Source organism: Hyperoodon ampullatus (assembly GCF_949752795.1).
Source record: "Hyperoodon ampullatus genome assembly, chromosome: 18".
Lineage (NCBI taxonomy): Eukaryota > Metazoa > Chordata > Mammalia > Artiodactyla > Ziphiidae > Hyperoodon > Hyperoodon ampullatus.
Window position 1 is genome coordinate 47,416,669 of NC_136931.1, and position 24,969 is coordinate 47,441,637.

The 24,969-nt window shown below is 50.1% G+C and overlaps 2 protein-coding genes across 7 annotated transcripts in view; one reads left to right on the forward strand and one right to left on the reverse strand.

Annotated features, from left to right (window-relative positions):
• Positions 1 to 1,563: 1,563 nt before the first annotated feature.
• THAP8 (THAP domain containing 8) lies at positions 1,564 to 13,687 on the reverse strand (the record flags this gene model as incomplete). Its single annotated transcript, XM_079723189.1, has 4 exons — positions 1,564 to 2,080; positions 3,690 to 4,082; positions 4,246 to 4,438; positions 13,605 to 13,687. 4 exons carry the CDS (start codon positions 13,685 to 13,687, stop codon positions 1,940 to 1,942), a joined length of 810 nt encoding a protein of 269 aa, XP_079579315.1. The 3' UTR covers positions 1,564 to 1,939.
• Positions 13,688 to 14,387: 700 nt separating this feature from the next.
• The window catches only part of WDR62 (WD repeat domain 62), a gene marked incomplete at its 5' end in the record, with an annotated part of 47,399 nt that continues 36,817 nt past the window's right edge, over positions 14,388 to 24,969 (forward strand). For all 6 annotated transcript variants that reach the window (XM_079723827.1, XM_079723830.1, XM_079723829.1 and 3 more), the window contains 6 exons: positions 14,388 to 14,564; positions 17,358 to 17,449; positions 18,821 to 18,883; positions 23,088 to 23,145; positions 23,383 to 23,553; positions 24,646 to 24,783. In XM_079723827.1, the coding sequence (XP_079579953.1) occupies positions 14,388 to 14,564; positions 17,358 to 17,449; positions 18,821 to 18,883; positions 23,088 to 23,145; positions 23,383 to 23,553; positions 24,646 to 24,783 (699 nt within the window). The remainder of the gene's footprint in view (positions 14,565 to 17,357; positions 17,450 to 18,820; positions 18,884 to 23,087; positions 23,146 to 23,382; positions 23,554 to 24,645; positions 24,784 to 24,969) is intronic.

The following is a 24,969-nucleotide window of genomic DNA, read 5'->3' on the forward strand; positions in this document are numbered from 1 at the left end:
CCCCCAACCAGGCGCGGGGGCGGAGACACTGCGAGGCTGCTTGCATTGATGAAAAGGCTGGAGGCAGCGGTGGGAAGGGTATAGACACCGAGGACGGGGAGTAGAAGAAATGGCCACGAAGAAGGATGTGAGGCATGGAGACAGAAGGAGAGAGATGAAGCAGGGACAAGGGCAAAAAGAGAGGGATGGGAAAACGGGCACAGCTCTTATTGTCCATCCCGCTGTGATAGCGCCTTTGCGAAGGCCTGCAAACCAGACCAGTTTGGGCAGGGGTCTCGATGTGTGGTAGTGGTAGGTGTTTTCTCTCTCTGACATATCAGACCTGACCTCTACTCCATGTCCACCCTAGACAAGGGATGTCTCAGAGGGATGATTTTGTGGAGACTCCTATAATCACTGTCATTGTCATTGTCACATAGTGCTCACACAGCACTTACCCAGAGAAGTTAAGCCATTTACCCAAGGGCATACAGCAAATAGGTAATGGAGCTAAGACTTGAATCCCAGTGGCCTGGCTATAGAGCCTGGGCTTTTAATCACCGTGCTACATGGCTTTGGCAGTGTCTAGGGGATAGATCTGCCAATGGACTCCTCCCCCCAGAAAGGCCTCCAGGAGCCAGCCCAGGGATGAGGTCTTCCTGGCCCCATCATCCTGGCTGGGCTGTCACACCTGACTGGCCGTGGCCTGCACTGTCCACAATCATCCCAGCCTGAACAGGGCTGGCTGACTTTGCCTTCCACCTCTCATCCTTCTAATGTGCAGGCCCAGTAGCTCCATTCAAGATATTTCCAGAATTTCATCCCTCACCCCAGTCCCAGGCCCTAATCCTGGTCCATCCTTCATCCTCTCCCACCTGGTCTATGGCAGCTCCCCCCAACACTCCAATATGCAGCCAGTAGGACCTATTAACACCTATCACATCAGGACCTTCCTAAAGGCATCTGCTTGCTGCACCTCACTGCAGGTAACAGCCAATGTCTCAACCACAACCCTCAAGTCCCTGGGTGAACTTCCCTGTCATCTCTCCAATCTCACCTCCTCTCACTCTCCCCCTCAGTCACTCCACTCTAACCACCCTGGCCTCCTTGTTCCTCCTCACCCCAGGGCCTCTGCACTGGCTTTCCTTCTGCCCGGAATGCTCTTTCCCCAGATACCTGGTTCCCTTACTCCTCTTTTAGGCTTTCGCTTATTGGTACCTTTCCAATGAGACCTTTTCTGCTCTAACATTGCATCCCAACCCCACCCTCCTCACACACAAACACTCACTCCCTTCCCTGCTTCAGTGTTTGCCATAGCAACACTGTCTTCCTCCGGCTTATACCTTAGATGGTAGGGTGTGTGCAGGGGCCGTTCTTCTCCCTGGAACATCCAGTCCACGTGCCTTCCAGGCCAGCTCCTTCTCATCATCAGGTGTCTGCTTAAACATTGTCTCCTTACAGAGTCCTCCCTCCCACCCAGCCCATTACATTTTCATTCAGTCTTTATGGCACTTATCACAACCTGAAATTATACTGTTTATTAATTTACTAGTTCATCTTCTGCTCAAGCAGAAAGTGAGCACCACGAGGACAGGAGTTTTGTCAGCTGTGTTCATTGCTGTATCCCCAGCTTGGCACCGGGCTTGGCAAAGGGTACAAGAGGCTCTTCAGAACCAGGTACAACTCTCTCCAGACGAACAACCCTTGCTCTGCTCTGAGAATGTTTTACTGACCGCAAAGATTGAAGGTGGGGTTGGGACCTGGTTCCCAGGGTTATCACTGCTGACAGGGGTCTTGGGCCCAGGTCAGCCCCAAGGTTCAAGGGGTCCCTAGGAGCAGGTGGTGGGAGCCAGGCCCCTGAGGGAGGCACTGCTATGCCCCAGGCATGGGTCATGGGGCTGGGCCAAGCCCATGTTCGAGGCATCTCCCTTCCTCTGTCTTCTATCATCTGTCCTGGTCCTTATGCACTGGGAGTCTGAGTGTCCAGGAGCTCAGGCTTGGCGTCCAGGGTGGAAGGTGCAGGACCTTGGGCAAGGACCACAGCTACGTCAGGCCCTCCACAGATGATGGTGAAGGCTTGGGATTCCTCGGGTCCAGGGAGCTGGGCCGTCCCAGGCAAAGAAGTAGTAGAGATGGAGGACACAGGGGAATGAGGGGAGTGAGGGGAGGGAAGGAGGGAAGGAAAAAGTGGGGGCAGGGGGAGAAATGGTGAGGAACAGGCAGGTAGAGGTGGGAGGGGGGTGTCAGGAGACAGAGAGAGATGTGAGGAGAGAGATGTGAGAACCAGAGAGACATTCATGAGGGTATAAAGAGGTATGGGGAAACAGGGAGAGAGATGTGGGGGAAGAGAGACATGGAGAGACAGATATGGGGGGTGGGAGAAATGTAGGGGCAGGGAGACAGGGATATGGACATGGGGGATAAAGATGCAGATGAAGAGAGACATGGGAAGTGGGGAGATAGATGGGATGACAGAGACATAGGGGGCAGAAAGACAAAGATGAATGTGGGAGAGAGAGGAAGAGATTGAGAGACAGGGATGGAATGGGGGCAGGGGAGGCAGAGAGAGACACTGTCAGCCCAGGGGCCCTGGCAGGCTCCATGAAGAGCCGCAGGCCTGAGTCTGAGTTATGTCCTTGCCCCCGCCCACCCCCCGTATGTCCCTCTTGTGCTCCAGCATGGCTCAGGCCACAGTCTCAAACATAAAGCCTCTGGGGACAGCCACTGCAGCTCTAGCTGACTGCTACTATCTGGGGATGTGAACCCAGTGCTGCTAGGTCTGCTGAGCCTTCAGGAAAGACCAGAAAATATTTTGCAGCATTACTGAGGCCAAAAGAATAATATCTGTGAGCCAGGCCCAACCCACTGGCTGTCAGGTTGAGACACCTCAGCTACAGAGGTACCTCAGGGGCTTTCGGAAACCCCCTCCCACCTCCCTTGTCCAGGCAGGAACCTTGAGGCCCTGGGACCTCAAGCTTGACCCTGGGGTTTTAAGCAGGAAAAAGGCCTGGTCAAATTTTGATTTTTAAAGACATGATCCCCTCGGGAATTCCTTGGTGGTGCAGTGGTTAGGACTCTGTGCTTCCACTGCAGGGGACACAGATTCGATCCCTGGTTGGGGAACTAAGACCTCACAAGCCATGTGGCGTGGCCAAATAAAAAAAGACATGATCCCCTCCACTCCCCACGCCAGAAAATACTCAGCAGTAAAACACAGGGGCAAAAGGGCCTTAGATAGGGCCTGGGAGACTCTAGTATAGAGTTGTAAACTCAAGCTCTATAGGGGCCAGGCAGGGAGCTCTCCCACTGAGGAGCACTGGCCTCCTCTGGGGCCAGACACCTGGGTTTGAATCCTGGCTCTGCAACTTACTGACTGCCTGGCTTTGGGCAAGTTACTGGACCACTCTGTGCTTCAGTTTTTTCATATGGAAAATGGGGACAAGAGCAGTTTCAATATCAAGGTCATAGTGAGTTTTCAATAAGTTATTAACTCTGTGTCTAGAAGAGAGTAAGGGCTGCTTAAATATTATATTATTATTAATAAATGGAGCAGCCACTACTCAGCTCCCACCGATAGTTGCTTGGTATTGCCAGACTGATTTCTTTCAAGCCAGAAATTTGGAAACACGGGTGAAATGTTCTGAATTTCAACTCTGGACTCTAGTTTAGCCGAAAGCACACCCACTGTGTGGGCCAGGCAGGACACTCACCGCGCGCAGCCGGCCCCGGTGCGCCGGCGCCAGCAGGCTATCCGCGCACAACTGCTTCGCCAGCTGTTCCAGAGCCTGCAGCCGCGCCTGGTGCCGCTCGTGGCGCCGCTGGAGCCTCCGCACCCGCTGCTGCAGCGCTCCCAGCGCCGCGCCCAGCCCGGGCCGGGGGTGCTGGGCCGACACTCCAGGGCGCGGCCCCATGGGAACCGGCGGAAGTGGCAGGGGAGTCAGGAACACGGTGGCTGGGACATCGGGGCTCCCGGATGCTGGCTCCAGCACCACAAGCTGTACGGGGCCAGGGGCCGGGACGGCTGGGCCAGGGGACAGGGACGTGGCCTCCTGCGGAGTTGGAGGCATGACTGGTTTCTCGGTGCTTCGGGAATTCGTCTGCCTCTGGAAGACAAGGCAAGGGATGGGGGATGGAGGACATCAGGGCCGGACTCCAAGGGAAAATTCCTCAGGAGTGGAGGGCTGAGAGTCAGCCTGCAGGAGGGACCTCCCTCAGAGGGGAGGGGTGGGGGATCAGACTCCAGCAATGGGACTCTCCTGAGCTCACCTTGGCAGGCGGCGCTCCGGAGAAGATGGAGGGCACAGCATCCGGCCTCAGGTAGCGCACGCCCCAGCGCCACTGGAAGCAAGAGGGGGCGAAGTGCTCGCTGCACAGGTGCTGGTGGCAGCTAGGCACCCAGTGCTCACGCCCCATGTGCCTCAGCCAGGCCTGCAGCCGGGGGCCATCCTTCAGGGGGAACCTGCCGGGGGGCGGGGTCAGCGAGATCAGGTCCAACCCCATCCCTCCCTGAGGATACGCACACTGAGAGGTCCCTGGGCTCCAAACCTCTGCCTCCCCTGGGCCAGAATCTGGCCCTGCCTCCCAACCAGGCTCTCAACCTCCTACTCACATCCAGTTCTTCAGGCTCCACCTTTTAAACGCCCAGCATCAGCCCACCTCTCCCACCTCCGCTGACCCTCGCATCCAGCCTCCAGCCTCCCCTGGCTGGGTTTTTGCTACAGTCTCCTTCCTGGTCTCTTTACCCACTGTCACTCTCCCTTCCCCTCCAGTCTGTTCCTCCATATGAATCTCAGGAGGCAGTTTACAAAATCGGACAAATCTAGAATGTGGGAGATCCCATATTCATGGGGGTAGGGATGGGATTATAGATTAAAAGAGATTTAAGAAACATCAGTCCAAAGGCAGATGTGGACTTTGTATGCAACAAACCATTCTGTAAAAAGACATTTTAATACAATTGGGGGAAACTGAACATGAATTGGGTATTAGATAATTGTAAGAAGTTAATTTTGCTAGGTGTGATAATTATATTGGTTTAACCTTCTAAAATAGTCATCTGTTGGAAAAATATTCTGAAATATTTATGGATAAAAGACCTAATGTCTGGAATTTACTTTAAAATACTGCATTAAAGATGTACATGGGAGGAAGGCGGATGAAAAACATTAGCAAAATGTTGACAACTGGTATAAATGAGTAATAGATATACGAGGATTCATTTAAACAACTCTATTTTTTGTGTATGCTTGAAAACATGTTAAAAAGTTTGTTTGTTTGTTTGTTTCAGTACGCGGGCCTCTCACTGTTGTGGCCTCTCCCGTTGCGGAGCACAGGCTCCGGACGCGCAGGCTCAGCGGCCATGGCTCACGGGCCCAGCCGCTCCGCGGCATGTGGGATCTTCCCGGACTGGGGCACGAACCTGTGTCCCCTGCATCGGCAGGCGGACTCTCAACCACTGAGCCACCAGGGAAGCCCCTGTTAAAAAGTTTTTAAACAACTTAACGACAACAAATAACCCGATTAAAAAATGGGCAAAAGGGCTTCCCCGGTGGGGTGGTGGTTGAGAGTCTGCCTGCCAATGCAGGGGACACGGGTTCGAGCACTGGTCTGGGAGGATCCCGCATGCCGCGGAGCAACTGGGCCCGTGAGCCACAATTACTGAGCCTGCGCGTCTGAAGCCTGTGCTCCGCAACAAGAGAGGCCGCGATAGTGAGAGGCCCGCGCACCGTGATGAAGAGTGGCCCCCGCTTGCCACAACTAGAGAAAGCCCTCGCACAGAAACAAAGACCCAACACAGCCATAAATAAATTAAAAAATTAAAAAAAAAAGATATGTTAAAAAAAAATGGGCAAAGGACTTGAATAGACATTTCTCCAAAGAAGATACAAATGGCCAACCAGCATATGAAAAGATGCTCAACATCATTTATCATTAGGAAAATGCCAAACAAAACCACAAGATATCACCTCATAACCATTAGAATGACTACTATACAAAAACAAACAAACACAAAATAACAAGTGTTGGCAAGGATGAGCAGAAACTGGAACCCTGTGCACAGTTGGTGGGAATGTAAAATGGAGCAGCCTCTATGTATGGCTGTTCCTCAAAAAATTGAAAGTAGAATTACCATATGATCCAACAATCCCTCTTCTGGATACAGACCCCCTAAAAATTGAAAGCAGAGTCTCGAAGAGATATGCGCATACTCATGTGCATAATAGCATTATTTACAATAGCCAAAAGCGGGAAGAAACCCAAGGGTCCATCAACAAATGAATGGATTAGCAAAAGGTGGTATATACATACAATGAAATATTATTCAGCCTTAAAAAGGAAAGAAATTCTGACACATACTATAACATGGATGAATCTTGAGTACATTACGGTAAGTGAAGTAAACCAGTCACAAAAAAACCAAATACTGTATGATTCCACTTATATGGGGTATCTAAAGTAGTCAGATTCAGAGAAACAGAAAGTAGAATGGTGGTTGCCAGGGGCTGGGGGGAGGGGGAGGGAAATTGGGAGTTATTGTTCAATGGGTATAGAGTTTCAGTTTGGCAAGATGAAGAAGTTCTGGAGGGACTTCCCTGGTGGTGCAGTGGTTAAGAATCTGCCTACCGATGCAGGGGACATGGGTTCAATCCCTGGTCCGGGAAGATCCCACATGCCACGGAGCAACTAAGCATGTGCACCACAGCTACCGAGCCTGCACTCTAGAGCCCACGAGCCACAACTACTGAGCCTGCGTGCTACAACTACTGAAGCCCACGTGCCTAGAGCCCATGCTCTGCAACAAGAGAAGCCACTGCAATGAGAGGCCCGCACACCGCAACGAAGAGTAGCCCCCGCTCGCCGCAGCTAGAGAAATCCCATGCATGGCAAATGAAGACCCAATGCGGCCAAAAATAAATAAATTAATTAAAAAAAAAAAAGAAAGAAAAAGTTCTGGAGATTGGTTGCTCAACAATGTGAACATGCTTAATACTACTGAATTTAAAGATGGTTAAGAGGGGAGATTTTATGTTATGTGTATTTTACCACAATTAAAAATTTTTTTAATTTTAAAGTTTTTTTTTAATGAATTAAATAAAAGCTTTCCCAGTGGGAGTGGATAGGGATTATCTGATAAGGCACCCTTTACAGGCGCCCAACTACTTCTGTGTCCATTAGAAGCAGTGCTACCCATTAACTGGTGCCACTGTCCCCAACGTCTCTTTTTGCCCTCTTTTATAGCAATACACTTTCTATTTAGACCTGGGTTCAAGACTGTCCACAATAAAGACCTCATTTCCCAGCTTCATTTGCAGCTAGAGGTGGCCACATGATTAAATTCCGGCCAGTTTGTTCTGTGGGAGCTGCCAGAAACTGTGAAACACTAAAGGTTTATTTTAAGCTGCTAAATGTTGGGATAGTTTGTTATGGAGCATTAGATAACTAATACAGTCAGTCATCCACATCCCTCCTTCACAATGTCTTCGATATCTGTGACATTATTTACTTAATATTTTTCTTAAAATTGACCAACTTAAGTATTAAACGAAGATACCTAAAAGAGAAACTTTAAACCACAACTGAAAATGGAAAACCAGTATCAATTCCATAAATAGGAGTTAACCATAAAAACACCTGATACCTTTACTTGCTGAGGGCTATAAGGCCTGCTCTCTCTTTGTTAAAAAGGAAGAGTAAGGAGTGTTAGAGGGTAGGGGACAATCCCATCCATAGGAGACAGGACAAATAAACTCAGGCATATGCACACAAAAGAATACCATGTAGCTCTAAAATAGGCTGAAGGCACTGTATGAACTGATATGCTACTGTCAGGCATATATTATGTGAAAAAAGCAAGGTTCCAAATAGAGTATATCAGCTTTTAGTAATTGTGGCAGCCTGAATAACAGTCCCCCCAAAGACATCCATGTCCTAATCCCCAGAGTCTGTGAATATTGCATTTCATGGCAAAAGATGTGATTAAGTTAAGGATCTTGAGATGGGGAAAATTATCCTACATCATCCGGGTTGGCCCTAAAAGCAGTTGCAAGTATTCTTATAAGAGGGAAGCAGAAGAACATATTACCGCAGATAGAAGAGGAGACGCAATGTGACGACAGAAGCAGAGATTGGAGTGATGTGGCCAAAAGCCAAGGAATGCCTGCGGACACCAGAAGCTGGAAGACGCGAGGAACAGATTTTCTCCTAGAGCCTCCTGGGGAATGCAGCCCTGCTGGCACCTTGATTTTTGGCCCAGTAAAACCGATCTGGATTGTGAGAGAATAATTCCTGTTGTTTTAAGCCACCAGGAGTTTGTAACAGCACCCATAGGAAACTAACAAAGTAATAAAGGGGGAAACAAGAACGTATGTTCAGATTTGCTTGCATGTGCATAAAGAAACACCGGGAAAGACACATAAGAAAGTACAGAGGCCACCAGTGGGGAGGAGGTGGATGGATGGTGGGGAGCAAAGGAAGGCTTCTCAGGCAAAAGGCAGACAGAGAGGGAAGTGGGAGATAGCTGGTGAATGAGGACAGAAGGGCTGACTCAGAGGAGAGCGTGGCATCCAAAGAGCAGAACCCCAGGGCACAGAGCCAGGCGCTCTGGCTGCTGCAGTTGCCTCACCCTCAATCTGAGATCCAATGTTCTCACCAGCCTCCTTCTGCCTGGACACGAACATGAAATCCCTTGTACCAGCACTTCCCACCTACTCCTGGGCAGAGGCTGCCAACTGATTACTCCATGTCCACTCTCTTCTTCTTCCTTACCAACAAACTCCAACTTTTTTGAGGCCATAATGTGCCCTGTTAGACGACTGTCTCCCAGGTTCCTCTGCAGTAAGTGGGCCATGTAACTAAGTTCTGGCCAATACTTTCATGTTGGGTGAGACATCTAGGATGGTACCTTAAATGTGAGAGGGTTCTCAAATGGAATCAGAAGCAGCTCAAGGCGCAAAGGAGGAAAGTAATATCATAGAAAACCTCTTCCTAATTTGGTCTTGTTTTTATTCTCTTTTGTTCCTCTAGATGGCAACATTTATGATAGGAAATGTCCCTCTCTAAAATTCTACCTTAAGTGCACAGCCAGTGTCCTCCTTTTTTTATAGAATATTTTAGTCTTGTTGGCCATTCTATCTACAGCACTGCTAGGAGTTCTTCTTTTCTTCCTTACTAACATAACTCAAAATGTCTTCAGGGTGGTTAACTGCCCAGCAAAAGACTACATTTCCCAGGCTCCTTTGCAGTTGGGGGGGGGTGACCAATGATGAAGAACCTACCGTTGGGTGGGATTTCTGAGAAGGCTTTGTAAAGGGGACCAGCTCAGTTTAGAGTCGTGTCTATTTTGCTCTTCGTCCCTTCTCTTTTCTCCCTACCAGAAATGGCTGGGCATGATGGCTGAGGTACTTGGCAGCCGCTGGATGGATATGAAAGATGGGACCCTCATCCCTGATGATTGTGGAACTGCCACACCAGTGCTCGTCTGCCAACCTCTGTACTTGCTTCATGTGAGAGAAAAATAAACCTTGCAGTAGACTGTATTATTGTTCAAGACATTTGCTGCCTTCCCCACACGAAGATACACATTTCTACTCTACGGACCTGACGCTTGCCACAGACTTGCTGTGGCCAAAGAGGTAAAAGTGATATGGGCCACTTCTAAATATGCAATTTACCAGGAGCCATTCAGTGATTCTCCCCACTTTCTCTTTTCCCCCTCCCACAAGACCACCAATATTCCAGGTAGGGGAGGCTCCTTCAGCCTGAATCCCCAATTAAGATACAGTAGAGAAGGGCCACAAATGGCCTACAAAGGACATTAGTGTGAGTGAGGAATAAACCTTTGTTGTGGTAAGCCACTGAGATTCTGTGAGTTTGTACTGTAGCATAACCTAACCACGCTGATTCCTATAGACCCCGTAATTTGGTAAAGCCACTATTATTTCAGGACTTTGTTACTGCCAGACAGATGCAATTCCTACCTGTGAGACACCTCCCCCTGCCATGAGAGATGACTGTCATTTGTTCCTGAAAGGGCCTAAATCACAACTAATGAATGTTTCCTTTGGCACCCAGGCAGAAATTTCGAGTTACTTCCTAGCAGCCACTTCCCTCAGTGTTTCACCTTGTTCCTTCCTAGCATCCATGCCCTCTCTTGAATCTCCTTTGGGGACTGCTCCTCACCAAACTCTTAGCTAAATGGCTTCTTAGAGTGACTCAGGGATGGACCTTGAGGTGGGAATGGGTCAGCCTGTGTGAGGAACAGCCTGGCAGCCATTGGTGGAATTTAAACAACACAGACATGAACTGATTTTTATACGGTCGTCTGGCTGCTATGCACAGTTCTCACTGTTCTCCTTATTATTATGTGTGAAGCACTTAGAACACTTACCTGGCATACAGTAAGTGCTCTTTAAGCAAGTTATTATTGTCATCGCTGTAAGGGAAGCAAGCGTAGAAGTAGGGAGACCAGCAAGCATCTATCACAGCGTCTCATTAAGAAATGATGGGGACTTCCCTGGTGGTCCAATGGATAAGACTCCGCGCTCCCAATGCAGGGGACCCGGGTTTGATCCCTGGTCAGGGAACTAGATCCCATATGCATGCTGCAGTTAGGAAGTCCACATGCTGCAACTAAGAAGTCCGCATGCCACAACTAAAGATCCCACATGCCACAACTAAGACCCAGCACAGCCAAAAGAAAGAAAGAAAGAAAGATTAAAAAGAAAGAAAGAAAGAAATGATGGCAGCCTGGGCTATGCTGTGACAGCAGAGGTGATAAGAAGTGGTCAGACTAGGAATGTGGTGGGTTTTCTTTCTTTCCTTATTTCCTAATAGTTTAGTGAGGATTCTACCATTTGCATTTATAACTGTATTGTCAAGGACTTAGGGCTTTTGTTGTGATTGCTGCAGGATGGGACTGTTTTGGAGGGTAGAGTCAAAGGATGGATTAATGGACTAGATTGGGGGCAGTGGTGCTGAAGAAAAGAAAGGATCAACTTGTGTCCTCAGTTCTTCAATGACTGACCCCGCACCTATCCATGAGCTCTGTCAGGGAAGGAACAAGATCTGTCAGGGTCCTTTGTGTCCAGCAGGAGCTTACTTACTACAGGAGACACTCGGAGTTGCTGACTTAATAAACGATGTCAGAGTGATATATATTAAAAAGCAAGTCTGTGGGCTTCCCTGGTGGCGCAGTGGTTGAGAGTCCACCTGCCGATGCAGGGGACATGGGTTTGTGCCCCGGTCCGGGAAGATCCCACATGCCGCGGAGCGGCTGGGCCCGTGAGCCATGGCCACTGGGCCTGCGCATCCGGAGCCTGTGCTCCGCAATGGGAGAGGCCACAGCAGTGAGAGGCCTGCGTAATGCAAAAAAAAAAGCAAGTCTGGACATACTGATTTAGGTTCAGACTCCTCTGCCCTCCTCCTACCCTGAACTGGTCCCTCAAGGGATAGCTGGGACATGGCATTCTGAGTTTCCTGAGGAGCCCATCTGAAATGCATTCATCGAATTCATCCAACAAATATTTACTGAGCACCCACTACGTGCCAGGCACTGTTCTAGGTGGTGGGGACACAACAGGGAATGAGACAGAAAAAAATCCCTGCCTTCATGGAGCTGACATTCTAGTGGAGGAGCCACTAAATGAATATATCAAATATGTGGTATGCCAGAAAGTGGTAAATGTTAAAGGGAAAAATAAAGCAGGAGGCGAATAAGGAGAATATGTATGTACTGGGAGAGGGTTATCATTTTACAGAGTGGTGGTCATAAAGAGAAGATCTTTCCAGGCAGACCGAACAGCACAGGCTGTTCAAAACAGGGAAGGGCCCTGGGGTAACAATGTGCCTGGCATGCTAGAGGAACATCGAATAAGCCAGTGACACTGGAGCGGAGTTAAGTAAGGGGCAGGAGGGAGGACATGAGGTCAGACAGTGGGGATCCAGCTCCTGTAGGGCTTTGTAGGCCTGTTCTCTGCCTGCTCCAGCCTCACCTTCTTGTCTTTACAGAGTCAGGTGGGAGCTGGGGAGGGGATCTGAGCCCTGAACAGACTGTGGGAGCAGGGTGACAAATGGAGAGGCTACTAAAATAGTGCAGTCATGCAGTCGGGAGGTGACAGTGGCCAACACCAGGGTGGGGGCAAGGAAGGGGGTTAGAAGTGGTAAATTCTTGGTACACTTTAAAGGGAGAGCCAACAGGATTTGCTAATGGACTGGATGAGAAATGTGTCCTGGCCCACTTAGACTAAGGCCACCAGGGACAAACATGTAGTCTAGGGAAGTCAGGTTTATTTACCACGGCAATAAGGGAAATGTACACCAGAGATACTGTGGGGAGTTTCATCAAACAGAGGAAAATAATTATTATTTGGGTTTGGTGAATGGGTGAAATTTAGGTGAAATGTAAGTGAAACAGTGTTTGGATAGGCTCAAAGCAAAGCAGAACTGTGTGTAAAGGGATCAATATTAGACCTGGATTACAAAGTGGGCCCAGGGTCCGTCTCCTTGGAAGCAATAAAGTTTGGATAGATGTGGAATACTGTGTCCAGAAACCCCTTACCCGAAGCTCTGCACCTGGACTGTAAATCAAGGTTGCTTCTCTGTGTCAAAGTGACTCAACTTCTCCAAACCTTAAGTAAGATGTTTCATTCTTACTGATGTAATTTCAAACAGCAGTTTGTGATGGCCTACGATTTTAGAGAACAAAGCTTCCTAGTAAGAAAGCAGCAGTCACTCAAAAGAAAGGGAGTTTTGGGCTTCCCTGGTGGCGCAGTGGTTGAGAGTCCGCCTGCCGATGCAGGGGACACGGGTTCGTGCCCCGGTCCGGGAAGATCCCACACGCCGCGGAGTAGCTGGGCCCGTGAGCCATGGCCGCTGAGCCTGCGCGTCCGGAGCCTGTGCTCCGCAACGGGAGAGGCCACAACAGTGAGAGGCCCGCGTACCGCAAAAAAAAAAAAAAAAAGAAGGGGAGTTTTGTCACTTTACATCTGCAGCACGTCCCTGAGAAAAATACAGAAAAATTTTTTCCTATTAACTCTTCAGCTAGCTTTTCCCGTGTCTGTCATTCCAGCCAAATAAATAAGAAAGCAGGTTTTTTGTTGTTATTGGGGTTTTTTTGTTTTACAGTTCAAGCTAATTTTTACTTTCTCAAGTGTGAGAAAAGAGAAGAAGTAAAGATGACTCTAAGGGTTTCTAGCCTGAAAGACGGTAAGGATGGAAAGCTATTAACTAGGATAGTAAAGGATATGGGAGGTTTTAGGAGACAAAATCAGGAGCTTGGTTTCGGATGTTTTGAGTTTGAGATGCCGCAAATCCGTGGGGATGGCGAGTGGGCAACTGTAGGCTCTTTCTGAGCCTGGACCAACCTCACTTCTGTCTACACAGCCCTCCCCTTCCTCCGCTCGCCCCGTTCACTACCTGCAGTTAATCGTCTACCCCTGCTGTTGCACACATCTGCACCTTTACATGTGCGGTGTTTACTGTTAGTGAAATACGGTCTCTTCAACCTGCTAACCCTGCTTCCAGACACCCGCAAGATGGACTAGGTCCCCCGCACTGCTGCATTTACCCTCGGGCCCGCCCCCACAGGGCCCCGCCTCCCTGCAAGCCACGCCCCTCGCTTTGCTCACTTGTAGAAGCTCACCGGGCGGTTGTCCGCGCCCAGTTGGCCCGCATTGTTGGAGCAGTTCGGAGCCCGGCAGTACTTGGGCATGGCTGTCCAACCCAACTGGGTTTTGCCCGGTCTGAAGACGCACTTTGGTCCTCGCCAGGCGCCGCCGAACCCCGCCCAGCCCGTGCGCTTGCAGCGTGCCTGACGTAAGGGGCCTCATCACGTGCCTGCGTACTGCGCGCCAGGCCGTGTTACCACAGCTACGCCCTCATCACGTGGCAAATGGAGAAAAGCGAGAATGTCTGCGCAAAGCCGGCTCTTAGCCACCCGGACCTCATCACATGATGGGGGCGAGGTGGTGTCAAGGCGTTTCTGAGTCTGCGCCAACTCTTCAGTCTTTTTCGGCTCCACCCTACGCTTACATCCGGGCGACTGCCACTGCGCGGATAGTCGCCCTTGGGTGGGGGTGGGGGGCAGCAAAAAGCGAGGCGAGGAGGCTTTGGCATTAGCATCGTAAAAGTTAAAACCTGATATTTAGTGAATGATGAAAACACAGACGGGATTAAAAAAAAACTCCACAACGCTCGATCAAGCATCAAGCTGAAGAGCCGTGGCTCCACCCTGCCAGACCCTCCGCTCCGACTCTTAGCTCTCATTGGTCAAAAGCTCCGCCTGGCAACCCTGAGATTGGCCAGACCGGCAGCCGGCCGCGTCCAATGGGCGGCGGCGCCGGCTTTCCCGCGGCCGTTCGCTGTTTGGTGGCGGTTGAGGAGTGTAACGGCCGCCGGGCTCCGGAGCGACCATGGCGAGCTTGGGGCCCGGAGGCTACGCGCGGAACGATGCAGTCGAGAAGTTGCCATCCATCATGGCGGGAGTTCCGGCGCGGAGGGCCCAGTCCTCCCCGCCCCCCGTTCCACCGCTCTGCCTCCGGCGGCGGACGAGACTCTCGGCGGCGCCCGAGGACACGGTGCAGAACCGGGTGAGGAGCTGCTTGCCTTGCCCATCTCAGTTCCAGGTTCCCCTGGGTCTCCCTTGGTCCCGCCCTTAGATCTTTGGCCCCGCCTCTCAGCCCCCGGTTGGTACCCCCTCTAGTTGCTCTCTGACCAGACTAGTCCTCTAAACCCCGCCCCCTTAGCCAAGGCTCATCCCACTGCCCTGTCTCCTCCTCTCTCGGGTAGTGCCCGTCGTTCCTACTCCCACTTCTCAAACCCTGGCCCCACCCTTAGCCTTTGGAACGTTGCCGGGGTTCCTCCCTGGCCTTTTACTTTGGAGCGCATTTTAGTTTTGCTAATCATCTCCTAGTTCTTTTTATCCCTTTAGTTACCTTTAGACGCATCTCTGGGCCCTTCCACTTTTGTTGACCTCACCCCCCTCTTGGTCTTCAGGGTCCCTACCAGGGTTCAGTCCCGAGTCCTACTTGTTCCAACTCTTCCTCTAGCCTGCCTTCCTTCATCTGCTGCCTTCTCTTTCCTTCTCCTTTACCAGGGTGGGATTCTTAGTCCGTATTGCCACCCTAAATTATGGACAGGATGTGAGTAATATTTGTAAAATCTCAGCAGCACTGCCGGAGGTAGGGAGACGGCGTGTAGAACAGTTCCTTAAATCCTGAGACACAGAAACAAAGATTTTAGAGTAGGTAGAAGAAATTCCAGTAGCACAGCAGCAATTTAAAAAATTGTTTTCCAACTCCCTGAGCTGCAAAGTCTGTTTTTATAAGATGGAGATAACAATAACCATGGTGTTGTAGGGAGATGCGACAAGATTGTGAATATGACCTACTTGGCACAAAGTCCAGGTAGAGGGTCAGTACGTGGTAGCTGCTGTGGATCTTGTTTCTCCTCCGTGGCTTTCTGCTACACTCTGATTATATCACCCACTCCTGGGTGCAAGGCGCTAGGCAAGTGGCCGCTGCCCACTTCTCTCGCCATACTTCCCTTGGCCTCCCTCTCATGAAGGTTCAGTCACACTGGCCTGCTTTCTGTTTTCCTGAGGCTCCAATCTCTTTTCCGCCTCTTAGCCTTTGTGTTTGGTGAGTCCTCTCTCTGGGCTTTTTGCTGCAGTCTACCTGGCTGGCTCCTATCCCTCGAGTCTCAGCCTGAATATCCCTACCCTGAAAGGCCTTCTTGAACCCCAGCCTAAAGCAGACACCCACCTAAGTCTCTCACCCAGAACCCTGTACTTCATAGACCTTATCTTGTATGTTCCTGAAAGTGCCTTGTGGGCTCTAAAGTGTATAAAGGAGAGGAATAACAATAGTAATTTCAGAGATGCAGTATAACAAGGTGGTTAAGAGCAGCGCCTCTGAACCCAGACTGCCTGGGCTTTAACCTTAATTCTGTTCTTCCTTTCCTGATCTTTTCTGTGCCTCAGTTTCCTCATCTGTAAAATGAGGATAATAATATAACTGTTCCCTTATAGGGTACTGGTGAAGATTAAGTAAGCTCACATATCTTAAGTAAGCTCACATATCTTAAGTACTTAGAACAACAGCTGGCATACTGTAAGTACTCTCTTGGTGTTAGTTACTGCTGTGATTGTGTATTCAATATTTGGGGTGATTGATGTCATTTATTTTTCTTGTTTGGTGGTGTAGGGTCCATCCAGCTTGCGAAAGACCTAGTCTAAAAATTACCAGCTATGCTAATGCCCAGTAATGCTGACTAACAGCTTAAAAAAACGTGACTGCCATTGGCTGGTTGCCTGGGTTAGTCCTGGCACTGCTCCTTCCAGATGGATTACCCTCATGGGCCTCTTCCCTCATCTGTAAGGTGGAGATGATGATGATGATAGTGACCACGTCCCAGCGTTATTGTGAGCATTAAATAAGTTAATACAGTTATAGGTATTTAAATAGTGCCTGTCTCGTGGTTAGATGCTCAATAAATATTAGTTATTACCATCTTCTATTTGCCTTTCGTTTCTGAGGCCCACCACCTTGCTTGAGAATGTTTTACTTTATAATAATTAGAAACTAGTCTCTTCAGAATATGAAAATCTCACATTTTGTTAGTTCATACTCTAAATTGTTTAATCAGCCATGATGGGGACTGGCTCATTTGACTTACCTTGCTTAGAGAATTTTAAAATTTTAAATGCGATTGTTCAAGTTCACTTGTTTCTTTACTCGTTGAACCTCTAGACTGAATTTATTGAGGGAACGGACAGTGTCCACTTTTGTTCACTGCTGTAAACAAAGTGCTGCACAAAGTGCTGGCTTTGAAGCCAGAGACTACCTGGGTTTGTATCCCAACCTTTCCACTCCACAGGGGTGGGACCTGGGCCTCTGTCCTCATCTGTAAAATAGTGGTGATAATAGCACCTTCTTCGCAGTGTTGTGGGCTGTCAAGTCTTTCATCCATATAAAATACTTAGAGTCTTATTCACCTGCTCAGTGAAGCCTTCTCCCCTTCCTCTGTACTCTCAATCTCCTTCCTTGCTTAATTTTTCTCTAATGCTCCCATCGTCACCTGACATCTATTTTACATATTTGTTCTGTTCATTTTCTATGTCCACCATCCCATCACCCCCAGAATGTGAGCTCCAGGAGGACAGGGATTTTTTTTGTCTATCTTCCTCACCATTCTGTGTCCTTCACCTAGCACTGTATTTATCAAAGCAGCATTTGAGGAGGACAAGCTTTAGTTACTGGTAGATGACTCTAGACGCTCAGTGAATGTGTTGGAGTGACAGGGATTGAATGGGTGGCTGAGGTGACTGTGTCACGTGGGGCCTGCTGGGGCAGCTGCTTCTAATTTGGGCCTTTTCCCTGCAGGTATCACTTGAGAAGGTGCTTGGCATCACAGCCCAGAACAGCAATGGCCTAACCTGTGACCCCAGCACAGGCCACGTGGCCTACCTGGCAGGGTGAGTGAGTGGGTGGGCCTCAGCCTCTGATCACTGATCCTGAGTTCAGAGCCTGAAGTCTTCAGTGAATCTCTCTGGGCCTCGCCTTTTCCATCTGTAGAATGCAGATAATGCTGCCTACCTCTGAGGGCTGTGGGAAGGATTCCATGGGCCCTTCTGTGTATAGAACAGTACCTGGCATGCGTGAGTGCTAAGAGAGCCTTATTGTGACTGCAGGCGGGAGGTGGCAGTGATTCTGGGAAAGGTAGGTGGTTAAGATCCAAGCCATGGTTGGTGTCAGGCCATCTGGATTTGTGTCCCAGCTCCACCGTGTGTGCCCTTCTCCAAGCCTCTGCTTCTGTAAAACAGAACTAGTGATACCCTCCTCTTGGGTAGTTAGTTGAGAGGACTGAAGGACATTTGCAACTGTTTATTCCACAAATACTGGTCTAGCCTGGCACTCTTCGAGGCACCGAAGGGACCCCTCACCCCCACAGGGCAGGGCAGAGCAGGGCCATAGTAATTCCTGATGAACAGTATCTGCTACTGAGTCTCTGGGAAGCAGCCAGAATAGAGGACAGGGTTGGGCTCTTGAATCTGACAGGTGTGGATTCACTTACCCACTCTGTCCCCGACCTGCTGGGGAGTCCTTGGTAAAGGACTTCCCTCTCTGTAAAGGGCTTCAGTTTCATCATCTATGAAAAGTGACAAAGATTCCTGACCTCATCTGGTAGTTGTGAGGATTTAAAGAGATTGTGCACAGTATGTCTTTATTAGCCCAGAACCTAACAGTTACCACAGAGGAAGTGTTGGCTTCTATTTAAGATTATATTGATATTAATAATAATGTTGGGACTTCCCTGGTGGCGCAGTGGTTAAGAATCCGCCTGCAAATGCAGGGGACACGGGTTCGATCCCTGGTCCGGGAAGATCCCACATGCCGTGGAGCAACTAGGCCCATGTGCCACAACTACTGAGCCTGTGCTCTAGAGTGCACGAGCCACAACTACTGAGCCTGCGTGCCACAACTACTGAAGCCCGCGCGCCTAGAGCCCGCACTCCGCAGCAAGAGAAGCCACCGCAATGAGAAGCCCACGCACCACAGTGAAGAGTAGCCCCCGCTCACTGCAACTAGAGAAAGCCTGCATGCAGCAACGAAGACCCAACACAGCCAAAATAAATAAATAAATAAATGTTTAAAATAATAACAATAATAATAATGTTAAGTGCCCAGAATCCTCAGCATAGATAATGGGGGAGGAGGAGACTGAAGAGAGAAGCATCTGTTCAGAAAGAGCCTTGTTTATATGTGGGCTCTTGTGTTGGGAATAGAATCATCCCTGGACCCCAATACTCCCCTTAGTTTGGGCACATTTTTCTCTTTCTCCCCAGCTGTGTGGTGGTGATTTTGAACCCCAAGGAGAACAAGCAGCAGCACATTTTTAATACAGCCAGGTAAGCTGGGACCCGGGCATGGGGTAGGGGTGGGACCAGGGTCCTGCCACATCCCTCCTTCCCCACACTGCCTGGAAGTGCTTGTGGGTGGGTGACTCATTCATTCACCTGGTGGTTCAGTGACATTCACCAAGGGTCTGCTCAGTGCTAGGTACTGTTCCAGGTGTTGGGGACATGGACGTTAACAAAAGAGACGAGAATCTGCTGTCGTAGAGCTGACAGCTTGGGTGGTGGGGGGAGGGACAGACTAAACTAGTTGGCAATTCCTAGCCGGCCATGAGACCATGACTGTTGCTATGGAGGAAATGACGGGGATGTGTTAGGGCAGGTTCGCAGGCAAAGGACTCTCTCAGAGTCTTATCAGAGCCTCCCTGAGGCTGAGAGCTGAAGAAAGTGAGGGGGTGACCCATGTGACGGTGTGGGGAGAGCATTCCAGACAGAGGGGACAACAAGAGCAAAGGACCTGCAGTGGTTAAGAATCTCAGCATGTTTGAGGAGCAGTCAGGCTTCCATGGGTGAGGGGGCGGTGAGGCTGGAACCGGCAGAAGCCACATCACAGGGGCCTTGGGAGGGGTTGGCTCTCACGCTGATTGCAAAGAAAAGCCACCAGAGGGCATTTGCAGGCCAAGGGTATACTTCACGCACCCCAGCCCTCCAGTACACTCTATCTCCCTTCCTTGCTTTACTTTTTTCCACAAAATGCACTCCTTTTTGATATGCTGTCTAATTTCCTCAGCGATGATATTTACTGTCTCTTTTCACAGTGTGAGCTCTCTGAGGGCAGGGACTTTCTCTTAGTTAATTTCTGTGTCCCTATACCTGGGGTCAGTGTCTAGCACATTGATAACACTGATCGTTTCCTGAATGAATGAGTGTGATTTGGGTTTTAGAAAGATCCCTCCAGCTGCCAGTTTATTGAGGAAGGCCCTTGGTTTTGAGCAGGCCCAAGATGATGCCCAGGTCTGCCTTGGGGCTGATTGAACACTGTGCCATCCTGGGGCTTTGGTCCCAATCGGGTTGTGACTTTTGGGAGGCACCTCACTGCAACTTTTTATTCCACAAATACTGCACAAATAACTCAAGCTTAGCTCCTTTGGCCGGGCTCTCCAGGCGGACGGATAAGTTGTGGGTTTTCTTCTTCCCTCACGATCCTTAAGGCAAGGTCCCTAAGATATGGTTTGGTAGATACAGATTCCCTCTCAGAAGGGGCTTCTTGGACCCTTGACTCTGACTGTGGGTTCTGTCACTGGTGGTGAGGGCAGAGATGGGTTCCAATCCAGACTTCAGTGTTTATTCACTGTGTGATCTCAGGTGAAATACTTCTTGTCAATAACCACAAACTAGGGGCCCACAGACTTGTCTGACAGTATGTTTTAAATATCGGACTGATTGACAACATTTAAAGTTTTCTACACAACAATCCAGATGCCCTCTCGTTTTAGAAATGTGAGAGATTCAGATCTCTGGGGCCCACATTCCCCTATGGCAGGGATGGGCTGGAGTTCGGTGGCATTTGTCAGAACGCCCCTTGCCCAATTCTTCTCATCCTCCCTGTTGCCTCCCTGAGTCCGGTAGGCGGTAGAGTAGGTAACCTTGATCCGAAGCAGATAGCATAGAAGTATCCACTATCGGTCACAGATGGGTCTGTCTTAGGAGGCAGCGTGGCCAGAGTGGAGGTGTTCATTGTGGCTGCATTTCAGAGTCACCTGATCCCAGGCTTCACCCCCAGAGAAGGCTGAATCAGTTAGTCTGGAGTAAGACCTAAGCACTGCCAATTTTTAAACTTTTTATATTGAAATAATTTCAGACCTACAAGAATAGTACAAAGAGCACCTGTACACCTTTCACCCATATTTCCCAAATGCTAACATTTTACCACATTTGCTTTATCATTCTCTGTCTATGGGAATTCCCTGGCAGTCCAGTGGTTAGGACTCCGTCCTTTCACTGCCGAGGGCCCAGGTTCGATCCCTGGTTGGGGAACTAAGATCTCGCAAGCTGCACTGTGCGGCCCCCCCCCAAAAAAAAGTATCATTCTCTGATTCTCTGTCTATATACATAGTAATTTTTTTCTGAACCATCTGAAAGTAAGTTGCATAACTGATACCCCTGTACCTCTAAATACTTAAGTGTGAATTTACTGCAAAAAAAAAAAAAGTATGACCTTTCAAAACCACAAAAGATTGAGCAAAGTCAGGAAATTAAAATTGGTACATCACTACCATCTGCTCCTCATTCAGCCTTCACCATTTGTCCCAAGAATGTCCTTTACAGCAAAAAGGATTCTGTCCAGAATCACGCATTGCCTTCAGTTGTCTCTTCAGTCTCCTTCAATCTAAAGAGGTTTCCTCCATCTTTTCTTGACTTTCATGACCTTGACACCTTTGAGGATTGCAGGCCAGGTGTTGTGTAGAATGTCCCAGCATTTGGGTTTGTGTGCAGTTTCCTCATAGATAGAGTTACGTTCTGCAGGACCACCTCCGAAGGCATGCTGCATTCAGCTCAGCGCATTCTGTCAGGAGGTGCGTGATATCGTTCTCTCCTGTGGCTCGTGGTGATCACCTTGAACGCTTGGTTAAGGTGGTGTCTACCAGGCTTCTCCACTGGGAAGCCTCCCTTTTCCCCTTTGTGATTAGTGAGTATCTTGAGGGGAGCTTCTCTGAAACTATGCAGATACTACCCTGTTCCTTACCAAACTTTTACTCACTAATTTTAGCATGGCTTTGATATTTTGCAAAAGCTCCCTGGGGAATTCTCATGTGCTCTGTCTGATTAGGTAACCTTGGCACGACTTCCTTGTGTTGAGGTCTCCTCATCTCAAAACTGGCTAGGAAGGGTTTTGACTGCACGGAATGTGCGTGAGGAATCGGAGTAGTGGGGCCCATTTGGCAGAGGGCCAGGCGCAGGCTCAGGCGTGCAGTAGGCTAGGGGCAGCTGCAGACGGCAGACCCGCCCTCTTCCCCACCCCCAACAGGCATGGCTTAAAAGGCAAGGGCGTGCTCTTCCTGCACAGACAAAACCAGGAAGTAGGCACTTAGGGGGCTGGTGTCTCTGCCAGCATCAGGAGCCCCACTCCTTCTGTCTTTCTGGTCACCATGTTTATTGGGAGGCTTAAGATCACCTCCTGGCCCAAGGTGAAATTCTGGTTGTCATGCGGGAGCAAGTGGGGAACAGGGCAAAGAGTTCCCTTTGAGAAGCTTTTCTGGAAGGTCCCACACAACACTTCAGCTTGCCTCTCATTGGCCAGACTGCACCATGTAGCTGTGCCTGTGTGGCTGCAGGAGAGGTGAAGAGATGTACTCCTGCTGGGGCCGTTGCCATCCCCATGAAAACTGGGCTTCCCTTCGTGAGGAAAGAGAGGCGAGTGGATATTGGATGGGCAGCACACCTTGGCTGTTACCTTAAGGAGCAGTGGAAGCTGCAGAGGGTTGAGTTGATGAAGATAAATGTTCTATGAGATTTTCAGTGACTGACTTAGAGGCCTCGACTTGGTTATCTGCACAGCAGTTTACTCATTCGAGGTGGACAATTACTAGACTGCTAAGAGACAGAGGTAAAAACAGGATTAAAAGAGAGAGAGGAGAGAAAAAACAACACAGTCTGGGAACAGTGAAACTTGCTGCCACAAAACATGCAAACTAGACTGATCATTCAGGGCTCTTGCAGGCTAGCTGGGAGTGTCGAAGAGAAATGTGTTGGTTATTCACGGGTTTTCCAGGACGGCTTCAGTGTTTAGCAGTGGAGCACAGGCTGCAGGCTGTCTCAGTGTGATGTCTGCCAGGATCCTCCATCAGTACCACCTGCATAGTTAGGCCAGATCTGTACCATTTCCTGCGTCTGAATTTCTCAGGGTTACAGGGTGGATGGGGTCTTAGGGAGCCCACCCTGTCAGAGGGAGAGGGAAGGAGGGTTTCCATACAGTATCCACCCCATCAGGGTTTGGGGTTTTGGGGAGGAAGGGGCCTTTGCTTTTACAAAACCCCATTTCCCTGTGCCGCTGCCCCCGCTTCTTCCAGCAGCAGGGCACGCACTGGGTGCTGTGCTGGGCAAGGATGTAGCACTGGCTCTCGGGGAGCTGCGGGTGCTCACCTCTCCCAGCCTCTTGGGAGTGAGGAGTGGGCCGAGTGCTGTGAGCACAGCCAGGCTGGGGTCTGGCTGCCCACCCTCAGTGGAATCAGTGATCAACCCCTTTCCTTGCCCCCAGGAAGTCTCTGAGTGCCCTGGCCTTCTCTCCTGATGGAAAGTACATAGTGACGGGGGAGGTGAGTTGTGATCATGACTGAGTGGGTGGGGAGGGCCTTGTGGCCATTCCTTCTGCCCCCAGGAGGCCTGAGGAATCCCTGGAATAGCTCCTTCCTGGGCTAGAAAAGCCCCATGAAAGATGGGGGAGGTAGCTTTCGGGCACACCCTGGGACAATGCCAACTTCAGCCCTGAAAGCCCTGAAAGCCCCACCTGGGTGCAGAACCGGGCAGCAGTAAATGGCCCCAATCTTCCCCAGAACGGGCACAGGCCTGCTGTGCGCATCTGGGACGTGGAAGAGAAGAGTCAGGTGGCGGAGATGCTGGGCCACAAGTACGGTGTGGCCTGTGTGGCCTTCTCCCCCAGTATGAAGCACATTGTGTCCATGGGCTACCAGCACGACATGGTACTCAACGTCTGGGACTGGAAGGTAAGAGCTGACTGGTGGGTGTGTGACAGGCAGCCAGCTGCCAGAACACCCTGAGTCTTGGGCATTGGGAGAACTAAATGAGGTAACCTGGTAAAGTGTTTAACCAGCAAATATTTATTGAGCATCTACTACGCCAATCCCGGTTCTGGGCACCTGTTGCAGGGCACGCGACAAGCTGTCAACCCAGGGAACATATAATTCTTTTTTTTTTTTTTTTTTTTTTTGCGCAGTACGCGGGCCTCTTACTGCTGTGGCCTCTCCCGTTGTGGAGCACAGGCTCCGGACGCGCAGGCTCAGCGGCCACGGCTCACGGGCCCAGCCGCTCCGCGGCATGTGGGATCTTCCCAGACCGGGGCACGAACCCGTGTCCCCTGCATCGGCAGGCGGACTCTCAACCACTGCGCCACCAGGGAAGCCCTATAATTCTTTTTATATTGACCAGCTGTGACCTTGAGCAAGGGACCTAACCTCTCTGTGAGTCTGTTTCCTCATCTGTAAAATGGGTATAATAGTATCCGCTTTGTTGAGTTGTGAGAATTCAGTGAGTTGATATGCGCTGGAAGGCTGGACTTTGGAACAGCCTGGGGAGGACTTGGAGTCGGGAGAAGTGGGTATCAAGTCCTGCCTCTGTTCATGACCTGCTGTGTGACCTTGAGCATGTGACAGCCCCCTCTGACCATGACAGGGTGGTGGGGAGATGCACCTCCCTTGTAGGACTGCTGGGGGGATTCCACGAGTTATCCTGTGAAGGGCTCAGCAGGGCCCAGAGTAAGAGCCCAATATCTGGCAGTGTGGCTCGTGTTGTCCTTACCTTCCAGCTGTGGCTGTCCTCAACACCATGTGTGGGCTGCAGGGCTTGGACTCTTGAGGAGAGCTCTGAAACTTACTCTCACGTGGGAACCTTTCCAGGCCTCAGTCTCCTCTGTGTTGGGAATGATAAGAGTGTCACACGTAGGTTTCCCCAAAAAGGAGGGCCCAAGGAAAGCAGACTTGGAGCAGGGGAGGGTGGAGAGACCCAGGGCTGAGGGCAGAGGCTCAAAGAGTCTGATGAGGTGGGTGCTGGCGTGAACTTCTCTGCACTGATTCTTCCAGAAAGACATCGTGGTGGCCTCCAACAAGGTATCATGCAGGGTCATCGCCCTCTCCTTCTCAGAGGACAGCAGCTATTTTGTCACTGTTGGGAACCGGCATGTGAGGTTCTGGTTCTTGGAAGTCTCCACTGAAGCAAAGGTGAGTTACTGTCCCTGCCACCTCATCCGGGCCCAGGGGAGGAACTGTCAGGGGCAGTAGGGACTCCTGGTTCTACCTGAGATTCAGGGGCAGTGGTCTCAGAGGCTGTCTAGCCTCTCAGGGGTCTGCCTTCTGCTTCTGGGCCTGCTCTCCAGGTGCTGACTGACTGGTAGGCCCTGCTGGGTA